Source organism: Orcinus orca, chromosome 4, assembly GCF_937001465.1.
Source record: "Orcinus orca chromosome 4, mOrcOrc1.1, whole genome shotgun sequence".
In the NCBI taxonomy this organism is placed as follows: domain Eukaryota; kingdom Metazoa; phylum Chordata; class Mammalia; order Artiodactyla; family Delphinidae; genus Orcinus; species Orcinus orca.
Window position 1 is genome coordinate 121304377 of NC_064562.1, and position 17853 is coordinate 121322229.

The window sequence follows — 17853 nt, forward strand, 5'->3', positions numbered from 1 at the left end:
TTGAGAGTCCGCCTGCCCATGCAGGGGACACGGGTTCGTGCCCCGGTCCGGGAAGATCCCACATGCCGTGGAGCGGCTGGGCCCGTGAGCCATGGCTGCTGATCCTGCGCGTCCGGAGCCTGTGCTCCGCAACAGGAGAGGCCACAACAGTGAGAGGCCTGCGTACCGCAAAAAAAAACACAAAAAACTGCTGTGAATGAGCAGCTGTGTGTTCCTCATCCTTCTCTTTTCTTAATAGGATTTTTTGAAGCAGTAATCCTGTCCCTGTGTCACCACCGCATATGGGACAGGAGGAACAATAGCTTGCTTAACAGCTTGCCTGACACTGTGAGAACTTGGTAGAGAAAACACATTTTCTCTCTCCTTTGCCCGAACACTACCGCTACCCAACACCCTCACTTTATCCTGACTCTGCTCAAATGACATCTCCCAGAGGTGAACATATCACTCCACCTAAAATCACAGCCCATCTCTTTCTATCACCTTTTCCTTCCTTTACTCTATTTACACCTTTATCCTCTCTTTATAGCACATATTGTCTTGCTCCCCCAAGGCAATGCAAGCTCTTTCGGGGCATGACTTTGTCTTGTTGCTGAAGTCCTAGCACCTAGAAATGGCCAGTACAGGGTAGGCTTTCAATAAATATTTGCTGGGGGAAAAAAAAAAAAAGACTAAATAATTAAGAGCTTCTGATTTCCAGGTATTGGAAGTTGTGTGCGCTTAGTTCTATTTTGCCGTTTATCTGTATCACATTGTAACCAGCAATAGATGATTATTTGTGTGCAAGGAAATTGGGATTACTCCTTGCAAGGTGGCATTATCTGGTATGAAACCTAACCAAAACGTACTACCGGAAAAGTACAGATATTGCTAAAAGCTGTTTGGTATGGTTCTTTCTTATTTTATATATATATATATATATATATATTTGGCTGCATTGGGTCTCAGTTGAGGCATGCAGGATCTTTCCCTGTGGCACGTGGGCTCTAGAGCATGTGGGCTTAGTTGCCCCTCTGCATGTGGGATCTTAGATCCCTGACCAGGGATTGTTCCACGTCCCCTGCATTGGAAGGTGGATCTTAAAAACTGGACCACCAGGGAAGTCCTCTTGTTTGTTTTTAAGACTGAGATAGTGAAATGTCACTCCCATGGGAACCCCACCTCTTTTTTTGGAATGGGCACTGGTGGTCATAATAGCAGCAGATTACCCAGTTAGACCTTGGAATTCCTTTAGAGTCTCCTCACTCCATGATTCAACAAAGACTGATATAATTAGCTACGGCTGACTCAAGGGAGAAGCTAAAGTTCACCAGGCAGAATTTAATCCAACCCAATGCAATCTATTTACTATTTGCTGAATTTAAGCTTTGTGCCAGGCATTGTGCTGGGCGCAAGGGATACAATGACGACTGCCCTTGCCCTCCTATTGGTTAGATTAGTGTCTCGAGGGAACCTAGATTTGGTAGAGAAGCAGTTCCACCACAGTGCATTAAGAGTTACTCTAGGGGACGCATAGGGCTACAGAAGCACATGCCATAGGCACGTGAAAAATCACAAAGGCTTCCTTCCTGGGTAACTGTCAGCTAAGCTTGGATCCAAAGGGTAAGTGGAGAGTGTCCCTATGAAGAAGGAAGATGCTGATTCACTTTGCTGTACACCTGAAACTAACACAACATGGTAAATCAACTATATTCCAATAAAACTTAAAAAAAAAAAAAAGAAGGAAGATGGACTGTTTTCTAGACCAAAGAAAATATATGGAAAAAAAAAAAAAAGAGATAGGCAGAGGGGGTATTACACACTTACTCCGGACATTTGTCCTATTTTCACCTACCACTCATCCTCCTTCGTTCTATCTCCAGTTTTTAGCCTGTAGGTTAGCCCCTTTCTCTCTAATCACCCATTGCTCAAGCCAGGAACCTATGAACGAAGAAAATGGCTAAGGAGCAGCCACTGAAACCTGGAACCAGGCCTACGTTACACTTACAAAAATTTGATTTTCTGCAGAAAAAATATTTTGACTCCTACGTTTTTAGAAAGATCTGAAATGGATGACACCAAGCTGTTTGCCTAAAATAATGTCCCAAGCCTGAAATGGAATGGATATTTCCTGAGATTAAAATAGAAACTTGTTTTGCTAACAGAAAACAGCTTGGAAATCAAAGAGTCATTTAAGTTGAAACCATTATTTTTCCTTTTCTTGCAGAAAATTCCTGTGTTTATACACACTAAGAGATAGAGATAATGAGGTCCCTCTTCCACAGAACTTTCCATTAAAAATTTAAAGTTGGAGAAATCTCAAAAAAACAATAAAGATGGGGGTGGAGTTTGTAATGTAACAAACTCATTCAATAAACATTTACGAGCACCTACTACATGCCAGGCACTGAACAAAGAAACTTGCCCTTGTAGAGTTTGCATTCTAGCAGAAAGAAGACATGCAAAACAAGAAATAAACAAATTATATAGGAAACTAGAAGATGAGTGCTTTGGAGAAAAGACAAATTAGAACAGGCAGGGACAGGTTGCAATTTTAAATAGGGTGGTCAAGGTTCGTCTCCTCAAAGAGGTGACATACGAGCAAAGACTGAAGTGAGAAAGGGAGCCATACCGATATCTGGGTCCAGGCAGAAGTAACAGTCAACGGCCCGAGGCAAGGGGCATGCCTGGAGTGTGGGAGAAAGGCACGGAGGCCATGGATTAGAGGAGAGGTATGGGAGACCAGATCACCGGCCTGGGCAGTTATTCCGGATAGGGCTTGGGAAGAGTGGTGACTTGATTGGACTAATGTTTTAACGTGCATTTTAGGTTAATCACTGAGTGTTTTCATTTGAACACAGTCCTTTTATAATACATTTTACTCTGCAACAACAGAACAATGATGGTTCAAAATGGTTTTCTAAATGATCTCCGCAGTATCGGGCACCACAGGACTGCTAAGTAGTAACCGCCCTCCCTCTCCGGGGGACACGTGCCCCTAAAAGGGCAGCCGTTGCTCTCCTTCTAATGTGCTCAGTGTTGAGCAGGCAGAGATGGAAACAGTCTGCACGTCTCTTCTTCAAAACTCGAAAAAGAAGCCAAGCATTTCTTTCGCTTGGTTACAAAATTTTTTAAAATCTGCCTCTGCCAACTCTGCGGGAGAAGCAAACTCCCGGAGTTTGCCTTTGCTAATTTGTCCAAGTCGTGCTGCGGTTTCACTACATGCAGACACTGCTCAGCTCCAGTCCCACAAACCTCTCTCATCTTGGACTTCGCCCGCCGGTGAAAGCTGCGGCTCGCCCCTTCGGTCACCACCTGCTCTGAAGGAACCCGCGGAGCGCGCACCTCCGCCCCGGGCCCCTTTCCTCCCCGGCTCTGCCTTTCCTGCCGAGCACCCTGCTCTCTCCAGCCCAGGCCAGGCTTGCAACTTTCCTCCCAGCCTGGCGCTCACCCCGCTTGGCTGGTCCCCAAGAGACGCTGCCTTCCCGCGGCGCCCCCGCCCCCCGAGCTTCCCGCAGCCGGGCCGAGCGCCCTCACCCCTCACCCGGGGCCCCGAGAGCGGCTAGTCGGGCGCACGCGCGCCCCCCGCCCCTCCCCGCAGGCGGCGCAGCTTCCCCTGCAGCACCTCCCCTCTCGGGGAGGGAGCCGGAGGGGGCTCGGGACGCCGCGCGCAGACCTGCTCCCGCTGCGCGCCGCGCCGCCCTCCTCCGAGAGTAGCAGCAGTAGCCGCGGCGGCCGCAGGGGTTCCCGGCTGCCGCAGCTCCTCAGGGGAGCAGAGCGCGCCTCCTGCGAGCCCAGCACCCCCAACCTGCTCGCCGCGCGCAGCTGAGCCGCCGCGCGGGACTCGTCGCCCAACATGGATTTCCTCCTGGCGCTGGTGCTCGGGTCCTCGCTCTATCTGCAGGCGGCCGCGGAGTTCGACGGGAGGTGAGTCGGACCCCGGGGCGCCCTCTCCTGCTCGTTGCAGCGCTAATTTCACACCGCCCTGGGGTTCCCCCTCTCTGCTTTCGCTCCAGAAGTTGGGCCACCGCACAGCCTCGGCGGGAGGAGAGCCGTCGAGCCGCCCTCTCTACCAGTGGCTGCCCGAGGCCTGGAGGGCGCGCCCCCTGCGAGTCCGGGAACCCGGCCGCGGCTCGCCGGGAGAGGCTGCGCGGCGGCGCGAGCCGCCCACCCACGGCTCGGCAAAGAGGGCTGGGAGAGAGGGGAGGCTCGAGCCGGGCGTCTGCGTTCTGAGGGCGCGGGTTAGCCGCCCCAGAGGAGGTGACGCGCGGGACATCTCTTGGCTGGGAAACTCTCGCTCTTGGTTTAGACAGCTCTGCAGTGGGGAAACTTCTAGGTGGTCGGGGCCAAATCCCGGCTGGGAGCTGTCAGGGCAGCTCACACAAAGGGTGGGGAGAGGAAGCGACTGGGCTTCCAGGGAGGGACCTGTTTGCCTCCCCACTTGGTTTCCTTGGCGGGGGTGGGGAACTTTGCGTGCGTGCGTGTGTCTGTGTGGTGTCTGTGTGTCTGTACGCACACACAGCTCCCGAGACTTAGGGCGAACCTGACTCCTGCGTGCTCTGACAGGTTCCAACAACCCAAGGCTGTGCTCCGCTCCGCTGTCACTCAGCCTCTCCTCCCGCCTCTGCGCGCGGAGCCCTCTTCCCCATCGCCGGATCGGTTCCCGCGACTGTGTGTGTGTGTGTGTGTGTGTCTCTGTGTGTGTCTCTGTGTGTGTCTCTCTCTGTGTGTGTCTGTGTGTGTGTAGGGAGGGCGTGCTCGGTTACCCCACCTCGGCGCAATTGCAGACCAGAGTCGCCCCGAAACGAGGCAGGAGCAGCCAGGAGAGTTTTTAACTTGGGTCACACCGCCCTGCAGTCGCCCTCAGGCAACGACCGGCACCCACACTCCCGCCCCCGCGCAGCCGGAAAGACTGCCGCACCTGTTTTTCCTGCAATCTTGGAACGAATCAATTCCACAATTGATTGGTTTTCTTCTACCTGGAAGGAACGGAGGGAAGCCAGTGGAGCGCTGAAGAGAAGAAGTGCAGCCGCTGGTTTACCACCTGGTTGGAGGAAATGGAAAGTTTGTGGTTATTTGTCCTTTGGGCTTGGGGGCATAAGGGGGAGATGAAAGGAAGGGGAATTGAAAAGATTAGGGAGCTAAAAAAAACGTGGGTAGCGGCCAGAGGCTGTTTTATTTTATTAAAGTAATTATTTGCCCACATTCGTGTCTGTTGTGCGTTTCCTTGCACACATATTTGCAACAAGAAATACATCACATGATTATGTATAAGATTTCCATACAGCCTTAAAAAGATGTCTAAAACAGACAATTAAAATATTGACCCTCTAGGGGGAAAATGTCATTGAGGTAGGTGTGAATCTAAACAACGAACCGATTTACCAAATAAGGTGTCAAAGTGGAATCTGGTAGTAAATCTTATCCTGAAATCGAGTGCTTGCTTTAGTCCTTATTTACATTAGAGAGGACGGTAACACGAATAGTTGATGCAGGAAAGTTTCAAACCACAAGGACACTTGAGATGTTAGCTACACTTTAAACTCTCCTTGGTTTTATTTAGTCTTCTTTCTCAAGTACATTATTTTCTGGGAACTTTTTCTGAAGAAGAGTCATACCTGGAAAAGAGTTCTGTTTCATTTGATTTTGAGAAACCTCCCTTCCTTCTCCTTCCCACATGTACCTGTTATATAAGGCAGAAAAAAATTTTCTTTCTGCTTTGACATGTCTTACTTAATACTTTTCAGTTTACAGTGTATCAGTCAAAACTGACTTTCCTCTCAGGAACAGGTGTGGGCCTTTGAGGAATCTGTTTTATTTCAAGCTTCAGAAACCATCCTATGAGTGGCAGCCTTGAGAATTCTTGGTTTTAGCTGGTGCTCTTTCCTTGTAAGAAAGGCTCTTCCCCTCCCTTTCCCACCCCCCTACTCTTGGGCGGTTGTATCTGCATTTGTCTGATGTTTGAAATTAGATCATGGCAGAACTATTTCCCTGAAGGTGTGTTATTGTTTTATTTCTTCAGGCATGAAGGAGTTCATAGAAAGTTGTTGGGTGTGATTAAAATTTTTTTCCAAAGTAATAACAAAGAGGAAATTATTTTTAATTTCAAAAGTGTCTTTATTTAATTCGAATCTTTTTGTTTGGTAGGTGGCCCAGGCAAATAGTGTCATCAATTGGCCTGTGTCGTTATGGTGGGAGGATTGACTGCTGCTGGGCCTGGGCCCGCCGGTCCTGGGGACAGTGTCAGCGTGAGTATCACCCCTGGGACTTCAGCTTCCTTTGAGGGCGGGCTGTCCACCATCCGTCATGGCTTCGCTCTGCACGTCGGAGGGCTCATTTCTGAGCAAGGCTTGGTGGTGTGGTTCTGATGGAATCTGCAGTCCCTGACCTCTTATTCTGCCACTTTCCAACCTGAGCCACCTGTAGGAAGGTGCCAGTTTTGTTATTCACAGAGAGCCACCTAGGACGCTCGTTTTAGCTTTTGTCCCCCATACCTCCAGCTCTTGTTTTCCCATCAGGCTTACTCTTCCCTTTGCTCTGGGCTCTGAGGTGGGAGTAAGATAGTGAGTCTAGACTGTATTTACACTAAATAAACTCTGAACCTTGTAGCACTTATAAATTCCTTACCATGGCTGTTGTATAAACTGGCCTATTTGTAAACCTTTTTTTTTGAAGTGAGATGGTATTGACTGGCTTCTAAATGGACCACCCAGTATAATCCAATAATACCTCTGGAAAAAACCCCATCATCTTTAAGTTCCATGAGTAATCACGTAATAAGTACCTAATCAGAACACTGATTTTTAATTTTACATGATCACAAATGGGTATTTTAATGGTAGAAGTCAGAGCCACATCCCAGAAGTTTGAGAAATTCATTCCCAGCATTTTATCTGGATCTTAACATTTTATCCCACTCTCCCTAACAAAAGAATCCACAAACTACCAAGTAAATTTCCGGCATATCTTTGGAGCACGAGGTTGGCATGTCTGGTTAGATAGTGGGAACTGAGTTGGGTGTCATATATCCCAGTGTTTACTGCTGCTGAGAAAGGGGCTTAGAGAAATAGGGAAGGATAGTTAAGTCTGGAGCTGGAAAGGGAGGAGCCTGCCTTAGAGAAGTGCTGGCAGGATGAGGAATCAGGTAGATTCCAGTTTGGAAAGCTAGGCACTCCCTCAGCTATTTCAGTCTTTGAGAACTGTGCGTGATGTCTGTCCTTAACTTTGTGAAGGAGGGAGAGTGACAGCCCCAGGTTGACCTCTCTGGTTAGGGATGGAAAGGTAAAGGGGACTAAAGTTTGTCTGCCTGCTCCCTGCAAGCCACTGGGCCAGACTTTTTGCCCAGTTGGGTCATTGCTGCTTTTTATAAAGGCAGATGGTTGTAACTTCAGTTTTCAGTAAACAAAAGAACTAGGTTAAGTTTCTGTGCTCCCACTGGTTGGTCTATTCCCATTGTTTTTAAGGGAAGATGGTCAAAAAAGAAGAATGGTACCTGGTGAAATAAAGTCTTATGCCACAGGGCCAGAGGTATTTGCACAGCTGGAGGCCACAGGTGTGGAATTTGAAGAGCAATCCGGTGTTGATAAGCAAAGGGTGAAGAGAGGATTCTTCTCTTGACCCAATACACACATCTCTCCTGAATAAAAAATAAGTAGTTTCTTTGCAGGAAGGGAGACAGTTTCCTCCTCCTTCACTGCCTTAATTTTCAGGACACTCCCAAAGCAAATGTTGCAGTGCTTTGGGTGTGCACAGGCCGCCAGCCCCACCCAGGACAAGGCTGCCTGGCAGAGTGCCCTGAGCTCAGTGGAGTACACCTTCCATGAAGGCAGCGTGTCAGGGCAGTCGGCAGAAGCACGCGGAGGAGTATATTTGCACTCTGCCAGATGTGCTAAAAGAATTCCGCAGAGAAAACTCGATCTGTTAGAGGTTCATCACCTGCGGAATTCCCCAGAAAGAACCTCTAGGAGCTGTTTTATGTCTCTTTACCTCGGAATTAAATTTTCTCTAATATATACTGGCTTGGCAGTTCTGAATTTGAATGAGTTTAAAGACCTTTGAAAGGTCCAGTGGCTTTACAAAACTTAAACATCCAAGTGATTTCCTAGCGTTCCACTTTCTGCACAGTAGCTTTCCCAGCAGATATGGGACACTATTCTATCATTTTCTATCCCTTCATTTTGATTCTAAAAGACTGCACAGTGGTCAAATATAGTATTGGATAGTACTTATCTTTTCCTTCCTGTTACTGAATCCGAGGAAGCTACAACATGGCATGAGGTAATTACTGAAATGGTAATAAATGCGTAAGGTGATCCTGCACAAATCACAGTTTACCTTAGATTTGGTGGAAGTTTGAGAGGCAGCATAATGGAGGGAACGTAGACTCTGGAGCTAGATTGCCTGGGTTTAAATTAGTTCCACCTCTTACTAGCTGTCTGACCTTGATCAGGTTATTCAGTCCCTCTGTGCTTCATTTTCCTCGTCACTAAAATGGATCTAAAATAGTACAATACCTCCTAGGACCACAACACGGCTTAAGTAAGTTATGATTTGTAAAGCACGTGAAACTACTGGCACAGAATAAACACTGTTATGTGTGTTTGGTGAAATTAAAGAAATATAAAGGACTACTGCTACTGACAGTGTTCTGGGATGGGACATACCCATGCTATCAGATTCTTTGTTCTTTAGGCATGATATATGCATTTTTGCATTTATACTGCTGAAATAAAAAAATGGTTCCAAGGTTCTGTGTTGCAATAAAACAAAATGCCTTTAAACTAAAAAGGGCCAGAGGGATCTTTACCATTAATATTACAGATGGCAGAGTTGTAAAAATGAGTTCACAGATGGATGCTGCCTTGTCTGTGTTTTATTTTTGCAGAACCTCAGATGGTCCCAAAGTCTCTTGCCAGTTCAGAGATCCCCCTGTCTTTGTTTTGCTGTAAACAGGTAGAGGAATGTGGTCACCTCAGAGTGGGAAGAAAGAATGGCGGCAAAACGAGGCTTGTCGGGGACAAATGGAAAAGTCCTGATTAATTTTTAAAGAAACCTTTTGTGAAATTAAAACCTTTGTCACTATATTTATTCAAGGAAAGTACCTTGCTATTCTTTAACAGTTACATCTGGTAATGGATTACCTATAAAAACTCCAAACAGCTTCTGGGAAATCTAATGTGAAAAATGTTTTTGCCTTCCTGACCCTTAGATAATCTCAGAGTTCTCTTTCCCATGAGGAGCATTCTCCCTTCCTTAGCAAAAGTGCCCTGGTTCTCGTTTTTCTGAATGATTCACTTTGGAATTTTCCTTCAAATCAGCACAGCAAAGCAAAAGGAAACTGTTCCCACCTGCATGTAGAAGCTCCCAATTTATCCCTTAGAAGATGTGTAAGTTGGGGGAGACCATACCCTCATCGTACTGTTTGTCAGGTCTCACACCCTAGAGCACTGACCCTTGGGTGAGTGTTTACCTCCGTTTGGTTGAGCATATGTGAGACATATTGACTCAATACTGTGTGAGTCGAGTATATGTATTTACACAAAACATGCTGCGTTTCATTTTCACTTGCTGCCCCCCTTTCCATAGACTTGTTGGGAGAGAACAATGGACATGGCAGGGGGCTTGCGTTGCCCAGCCTCTCTCCTGCCTCACCAAGTCCACCCGCAAAGCCGTGTTCAACCAGACTTCCCGCCCTTCCCTCTGGGACTGAGGAAGGAAGGACCAGAGCTGCTACCCAAACAGGCACAGGAGCTGTCCTTCTGCCTCCCGCCTGTGCCACCCAATATTCCCGCCCCACTGAGGAAAGCATGACCTATTCCAGACATAGGCAGGTTATGTTTTCATTGTTCTTTTAGAGATCATACCCGTACCTTCTTTCTATCCTTTGATTCTTTGTTCTGTGTTCTTGACTTATAAACAGATCTCTACATGTTGAGAATTCAGAATTGGGTTTTCCAGTTAATTGTCTTGGGCTTTACCTTTATTGACTATTGATATGGCTCTTGATTGTAAACGGGAAATTTCTTAATATGTTTATAACACACCGATGCTTCCATATTTACAGCACACAGCGCCTTAATCACTTAGATTATCACAAAATACTTGTTTCTTGCTCTGTAGTTATTCTATTTAACTTCCTTAACTTTTCCATCTTGTTAATGGCACATTTCATTTTAATTATTTTAACAATTTCTCTACTCAAGTGGAGATCTCTGTAATAAAGTTTTCTCAGGGTTTGTATATCTGATTTTTAAAAGCCATGTATTCCGTGGAAACAGTTCTTAACTAAAAGCACTAAACAATTAGGGACAGCTGAGTGGAGCCCTGACTTTTGTACCTGATTAGCCATTTAACATTTCTCAGCTGCAGTTTTCTTATTTTACAAGTGGATTTCTAAGGTGCCCTGCAGCTCTAAACCCCATCTGAGAACTTCCTTAATATTGAAAAGGGTATATAGGATCTAGATATTGCATTTCTGTATGGTTGTCTTTCTGTTTACTTTACTTGGACAGTTGGCTCTATATGTGGCTATAACAATAGTGTTTCTGTTGAAAGCACTTTGTAAAGGTATGAAGAAAAACTCAAAATACAACTAGTTCTAGGTTTCAACAAAGCTGTTCAGTTCCTGAGTTCTTAGGCTGTCATTGAGCAATTTGTGGTTTTTGAAAGAATTTATATAAATTAGGATGGTTTTGTATCATTTTTCCTTAAGACCAGGCAAAATGCAGGTGTTTTGTTATGTTTCTTTGGAGATTTTGTTGAGAAGTGAAACCTACTCCTAGAGTTTGCTTTGCTTTATTAGTTCTAAACCTCATTTTCTCCTCCCTCCTCTCTGAAGTTAGTAAAGGCTACAACTGTACAATTGCCATGTAAAGTGAAGATTCTGGATTTTTATTAGCGCTAGATAAACTTACAGGTTAGTGCAACTTAAGGACTGAGAAACAGTAATTCATTCTGAAACTGTTTTGGAGTTGTCAAAGAATTTCACTTGGATAATGTATGTTATGGCTAACGATCGTGGACCACTAGAAAGAATGATGAACAAAGCATTGAATTATTTATTTCTGTATTTCAAATGAAATGGTTATTAGTTTAAGCAGAGAATTTTGATTTGGTAAGTGAAACATTTAAGTGTTCACTTCATATTTCATTCCTTATTCATATCTGGGTTCAGAAATCAGCCTCTTAAAAGGAACATGATTTTTTAATTTTTGCTCCCTATGTCGGTCATTGATTTCCTGTCCCTAGTCACAAAAGTATATAGATTACACCCTTCTTTGATTATTTGGATTTTGAGTACTTTCTTTAAAATAGTTAAGAGTAAACAAGAAATATTGGAAGTGACTTTTTAAAAAAATTTTTTTTAATTTATTTTATTTATTTTTGGCTGCATTGGTTCTTCGTTGCTGTGCACAGGCTTTCTCTAGTTGCAGGGGGTGAGGGATACTCTTCATTGCAGTGTGCGGGCTTCTCATTGTGAGGGTTTCTCTTTGTTGCAGAGTACGGGCTCTAGGCACACAGGCTTCAGTAGTTGTGGCACTTGGGCTCAGTAGTTGTGGCTTGCGGGCTCTAGAGCACAGGCTCAGTAGTTGGGGCACACGGGCTTAGTTGCTCCGTGGTATGTGGGATCTTCCCAGACCAGGGCTCAAACCTGTGTCCCCTGCATTGGCAGGCGGATTCTTAACCACTGTGCCACCAAGGAAGTCCCTGGAAGTGACTTTGAAGGCCACACATAGTGTTCCCCTACTGTTCTTAGTGAGTGCCTTTCCATTAGTAGTGAACAACCATGGCAACCTCCACTGGCCATGAATCAACATTTTATAGATGAAGCAGGTTTTTATATCCATACAACTGTACACGCTCCAGGAGTGACTGGGAATCTCAAGGCAGGTTGTGCTGCTCAGAGCCGTGTTGAAGATGGCCAGCAGGTCCCAGGCCAGCTTAATGGAGCTGAGCACGCTTCACTGTCTTAATGTTTATCAGCTTCCTCCTCTAATTTTGGGGTGAGAATGCAAAATCTCATGTTTTATTTTCTGAGGTAGGAATAAATGCAAAGCAGTGGACAATCTTATAACTACTTTCAGCCCTAAACCTGAATCTCCAAATCCTTAGCAAGTCCATTTTTTGATTAAGATTATCCAACCACCACTTTCCATGAAAAGGTTAAGAACAGCATGTACTTTGGGTGACTTCAAGTGGTCTTGGAATGCAGATTCCAAACTAGAATCAGTGTTGAAGAAGTTTGACCATTTTCCATAGGTAGTTTTGGAGTATGTGTCGTCTTGAAAGTTAAGGTTCACAGAAATTACCTTGTTGCTTCATTCTTTCCCCGCATTAGTACTGATCTTTATATCATACTGTTGAGAGCTACTAATTTCCTTAGATCCCCTCATAAATTAATCTGGGAAGGTCTTAACCTTTACAGACTAGAAAATTTTAGCACTTCTCAGCCTGGGAGGTCAGGTCAAATCAAGGGAAGCCCTTCAGTGGGCTTCAGCTGCTGCATCTGCCCTCACATACCTGCCACAAGGAGATGCTACCTGAAAGCGAACGTGTGCGTACACCTGGTCCTGAGGAGCCGCTTCCAGCCCAGAAACAGCACTTTGCTACTGGGAAACTTTTTGATAAGCTTTGGAAAATGTAGGTGTGCTTCCCCCACCCCCTTCTATAGCAATGGTAATGGTGGTTTTCATCCGTAGAATTCATGTTATATGCATTTTCTTTTTTTTTAATCTTTATTGGAGTATAATTGCTTTACAATGGTGTGTTAGTTTCTGCTTTATAACAAAGTGAATCAGTTATACATATACCTATGTTCCCATATCTCTTCCCTCTTGCATCTCCCCGCATTTTCAGTCAGTTGAATCAATTGCTTGCTTTTAAAGCAAATCCAGAGATGCTGAGTGATTCCCTGCAGTTTCCTTCAGTGAGTAATGGAAGATATTCATCACAGGGGCTGCGTCTTCATCACGGGGGAGATGAAAGGGAACGAGAGAAGGGTTATAATGGTCTAATCCTCATCACTCCTCCCCTCCCCCACCACCATAACAGATACTTTTGCCCCTTTCCCACCGATTTTGTGCAGGTTTAAAAATTTTTCCCATCAGCCTTTTTTTTTTTTTGCGGTATGCGGGCCTTTCACTGTTGTGGCCTCTCCCGTTGTGGAGCACAGGCTCCGGACGCGCAGGCTCAGCGGCCATGGCTCACGGGCCCAGCCGCTCCGCCGCATGTGGGATCCTCCTGGACCGGGGCACGAACCCGCGTCACCTGCATCAGCAGGCGGACTCCCAACCACTGCGCCACCAGGGAAGCCCCTGACTCATTCTTTTAAATATGGGTGTATCATATCTCTTTTAAATAGGGATGTACCATAATTAATTTTAAATTAATTAATTAAAAAAATCCCCTATTTATGTACATTTAGGTGGTTTTCAATATTTTGTTTTTACAAAATATGCTGTAGTGAATATCTTTACACATTCATCATCACTGTTATATACATAACAGATATGGGAGAGATAGTCATCCTATTTCTATGTAAGTACAGTTGTTGAAGAGCTCTCATTTTATTTTTATAAATTTTCTTATATGAAATATAAGCGAACTTAAAGGTGATTGAATCACGGATAATACAGAGTGGAAACCTTCCATTCAGTCATTTTCTATTTTTGATTCCTTAGAAGATACCTTAAAAGACGAATAGCATGGACTTATTTCTTAGTTTTTATGCCCTACCTTGTGTGGGAAAGGATGTGAAGTGGCTTCCAGGAATGAATGCAGTAAAATAGGAAGATAGAATTAACAATGGCTAGAGGAAGAAAAAAGGATAGAATAAAAGATAAGATGTCGGGAGGCGAGTTAATAAGTGCAGATATGTAAGCCATAGGATTTAAATTAATGTTTCATAAGTTAGCTCTTAGTTGCTGCTAGCCAAAGGAAAAAGGGAAGTTTCATTGCTTATATAATTCATGGTGTTTGTTAGGGAAAAATCAAGCCAGTTATTTGGGGAAATTATGGCTTTTCCCACATATAGTACTGAAAAAAGACTTTCATGTGGTCTTCAGAGAGTGGGGTTGAATGATGGAGTGGAAGGGGCTACAGCAACGTTTTTATCATGAAGTGGTGGTTTTGTAAAGCCCTCCAACCTAAGACGAGACCCTTACTCTAGAACTGCAGTTCATAGAAAACTATCTTACAAGCAGCTTCAGAAACATTATACATACTTAGCTTTCTGATGACTCAGCTTGATTCAGCCCAGAATATCTAGCAGTGATGGGTGAACTGTATAGTACAGGGCTTTGGGTGGACAATTCCAGGTTAGACAAAAGACAGTGTCAAGTTAGGATCTCTGACAGTGTCAAGTTTGCTGTAATATTAATTAAAAGCTAGTCCATATATTTTTTCTTTTCTTTTTTTTTCAGCCCATGTATTTTAAAAATCAGTCAGCAGTTGATGGAATTGGTACCCAGAGGCATTGGGAATGGAATACAGATAGGTGTCTCCTAGGATCCAGTATTAGGAGGCTCTGCAAAGAAATCAGTGGGAGAATTTTTTGTATCAATTTTGTATGAGTTATTATTTTTGTATTCATTGAATATCAGTATAAAAAGTCATTACCATTTTGTATGTACTTACTCATTTTCATGCAAATTATAACTTGGGGTAAGAGGTGAGGCACAAACATGGCTTCCAGGCATCATTTATCCTACTTATGCTGTTACTTGGAGTAAGGGCCAGTGAGCCCAGGAACAACAAAATCTTTGACCAGTGCTCATTTCCCCAAAGCTCCTGATTGTTATAGGTGTGCAAAAGAGCCCAAATGACCCTTAGTTTTTTTTTGTTTTTTTTTTTTTGCGGTACACGGGCCTCTCACTGTTGTGGCCTCTCCCGTTGAGGGGCACAGGCTCCAGGTGCGCAGGCTCAGCGGCCATGGCTCACGGGCCCAGCCACTCCGTGGTGTGTGGGATCTTCCTGGACCGGGGCACGAACCCGTGTCCTCTGCATCGGCAGGCGGACTCTCAACCACTGTGCCACCAGGGAAGCTCAGACCCTTAGTTTTTATTCTAGTTCATCTGGATCTCATGGAGGGCTGCTTTAAATAAGCCACTGGGGCCTGAATAGACTCAAAGCAGAGTCTCATGTCACCGTCCAGACACAAACTTAACTTGTTTTCACTGGAGTATGAGGAAAAGTTAATCCTCATGCACTCCTGAAGCTCCATTGGCAATGGAACCTGAAACTCTGGGATACATATGCCCTAGGAGAATCTCTCTCTCAAAAAAAGAAAAAAAAAAAGAAAGAGAAAGGCTCAACATGATGTGTCTGGAGAGGGCCCCAATCCAGTAAGTGCCCCATCTCCTTGGGAGAAACAGAGAAAGGGACTTTGAATGCCTTTCCCCAGAGATCAGCACCAACCAGGGATCTAACCTGTCTAAGAATTGTCACCCTATATCAACCTGGAGGGGAGCCAAGGAGTTTACATCGCCAGGGCCAAGATCTTACATTTCTTTGTGAGAATAAATAAATGATCAGTTCTCAAATATAACAGAATGTAGCCAAGATAATTTCGCTTGAAAAAATTTCAAAGTAATATCAATCGCTGACCATAGAAAAATACTGTAGCATAGGCCTAATGTGATTGACAGTGCATCCCTGGGAATCTACCAGGGAAAATTGGTTTCAAAATGTATATCTAGTTACTTAAAAATCATCAGTGTGTTATAAGGTATAGAGTTCAGTTAAGTAATATCAAATATAAAGAAATTTATATTTGTGCATTTTAAATTATATTTAGTGCATTTTAATGCACTAAAGCTTCATTTTCCAATTTCATCACGTAATTACTACTAGTGCCTAGTTGAGATAATTATGGTCATAATATAAATACTAATAAAATTCCTAATAAAGCCAGCATAAAAGAGTACGTTACATCCTAGATGTGATAATGTATTATTATGTATGGTAAAATAGTGTAGATATCCATGTGTTATTACATATTCTTTCATAGATAGTCTCAAGAATTTTAGTTTTAACTTAGCCTGATGAAACACTGTTAAGTCAACTTGTTATTCTTACGTCTGATAGAAGGAAAAAGAGATATGAATAATCAAATTGGTTTCGTAGCTTTACAATATAGTAGTTGATTTTGTAGAAGAAACAGTTTTTCTCCAAATTATACTTAATTAGAAGCCCTCATTTTCTGCCGTATATTAACCAAAGGCTGGAGACAGCCTTGGTAGGTGTTAGATGCTGGGGAAAGCCAACCTGAGACTAAGAATTTGCTGTAGGTGATTTGCATGAGGATAGTCTAGAATCAAATAAATTTTAAAACTGAACACTTCATTTAGTTAGTATCTCTTTAATGGTCCTGTAGATTAATGCTATAAATTCTCCAAAACTGACATTGTTTTCCTATTATAACATCATCAGATCACAAGGTTAAGGTTGTCTTTTGTAAATATTACTGACTTATTCTGAACTTTTAGGAACTATGTCATCACAGTTTAAATTTGTGCTAATGTACACAAAAGAAGAAACTATTAGACATTTCTGGATTTATGCTTACTTTGCCAAAAACAGTGTTGTTTTTCAAAAATCTCTAGCCTTGTTTTTATAGATCAGAGTTTTCAAACTCAGTTTCTATGAAAGATCCCTAAATGGTCAAAGGTGTGTGTTTTTAGCACAGAGACTAACTCCTTGGATAGATTTTCCGAACATAAGCTTCCTGCCACCCAAAATATTTTTCTAAAGCCTTTGTTACCTCCTATTTTATTTTAATGTTGATTTTGTAGGTACTTGGTAACTGTCTGCCAAGGGCTTTCATGCCAACAAATAGCAAATAATAGAAAAACACAAATTGCAGCTCATGCTTAAGTGTGTGTTTTTTTTTAAATGTACATGGATGTTTAGAGTTGATTTTATATTATATAACTTACTGTGGCAATAGTTTCTACTGGGTAAATTGTCCCAAGCTCATCTGATTACGTAAATATTTCGTGGTGTTTCATATAGATAATGGTGGTTTCAATTTCTTTTGTCCCTTGGATTGAGTTTTTAAATCAAAACTCAATTGAGTTTTTACTGATGAATTAAAAGATTCATTGCATCTTGGTGTCTATGTATGGACAAAAATTAGGATATTCCCCTGTATAGTTTATTTCCTAATTAAGGCAGAATTGTGTTTTTTTGAAACAGGTAAATTGGGGGAGAAAATATAAAATTATGAAGAAATGATTTGTAGATTTGTTAAATTTTCTGTTCTCTAATCTTGTGTTGAGGTCTGATGAATGCTATAGCTTTAATGCGTATAAAGCAGTAGACTGAAAGTTGGGGTCATCCAAATTCTTACTCAAAATGCTATTCGTGGGCGTGGGATCTGTTGTCCTGAATGTTGGTGTTACAAACATGCAGAGTTGGAGAGCTGTCTATGAATAGAGTTTGCCAAGCTAATATTAACTTTTTTGACAATGAGAAATTTGTGAAATTTAGGGTTGGGGTATGGAGAACATCTTAGAGTTACTTTTTTCCTAGCTAGAGATTAGGGTTAGAAGGTAGAAGTACAGTGTCAGGGAGGACCATTCCCTTTCATCTATGTACCTGGCATTTATCACCTGGAAAGAGGTGCCTGTATCATGTTTAAGAGACTGTCTGATGATATGCCAGAAGATAGGGATGCCTTTGGCTAATAAGGAGGCTCAGTTCCTTTGGTTTTCTTATCCCTCATTTTTCCTAACTCTGTCCAAAGCCCAGGATGGACTCCAAATCTGTAACCTGTGTTTAGCAGGCAAGAAAAGTCATCCCCAAATAGTTCAGTTTCTTTGGTTTATATTAGTCACAATTTTATAAAATCATTAGGGTGCTTATGATCCTTAACCA

General features: G+C 43.3%; 1 protein-coding gene across 4 annotated transcripts in view; it reads left to right on the forward strand.

Annotated features, from left to right (window-relative positions):
• The first annotated feature begins 3258 nt into the window (after nt 1-3258).
• The window catches only part of NPNT (nephronectin), a 76164-nt gene continuing 61569 nt past the window's right edge, over nt 3259-17853 (forward strand). For 2 of the 4 annotated variants that reach the window (XM_033427807.2, XM_004269610.3), the window contains exons 1-2: nt 3691-3906; nt 6127-6227. In XM_033427807.2, coding sequence (XP_033283698.1) covers nt 3836-3906; nt 6127-6227 — 172 coding nt within the window. In that variant the 5' untranslated portion in view covers nt 3691-3835. Of the gene's footprint in view, nt 3907-6126; nt 6228-17853 lie in introns of all 4 variants that reach the window. The other 2 variants (XM_004269607.3, XM_004269608.3) reach the window with 2 other exon arrangements.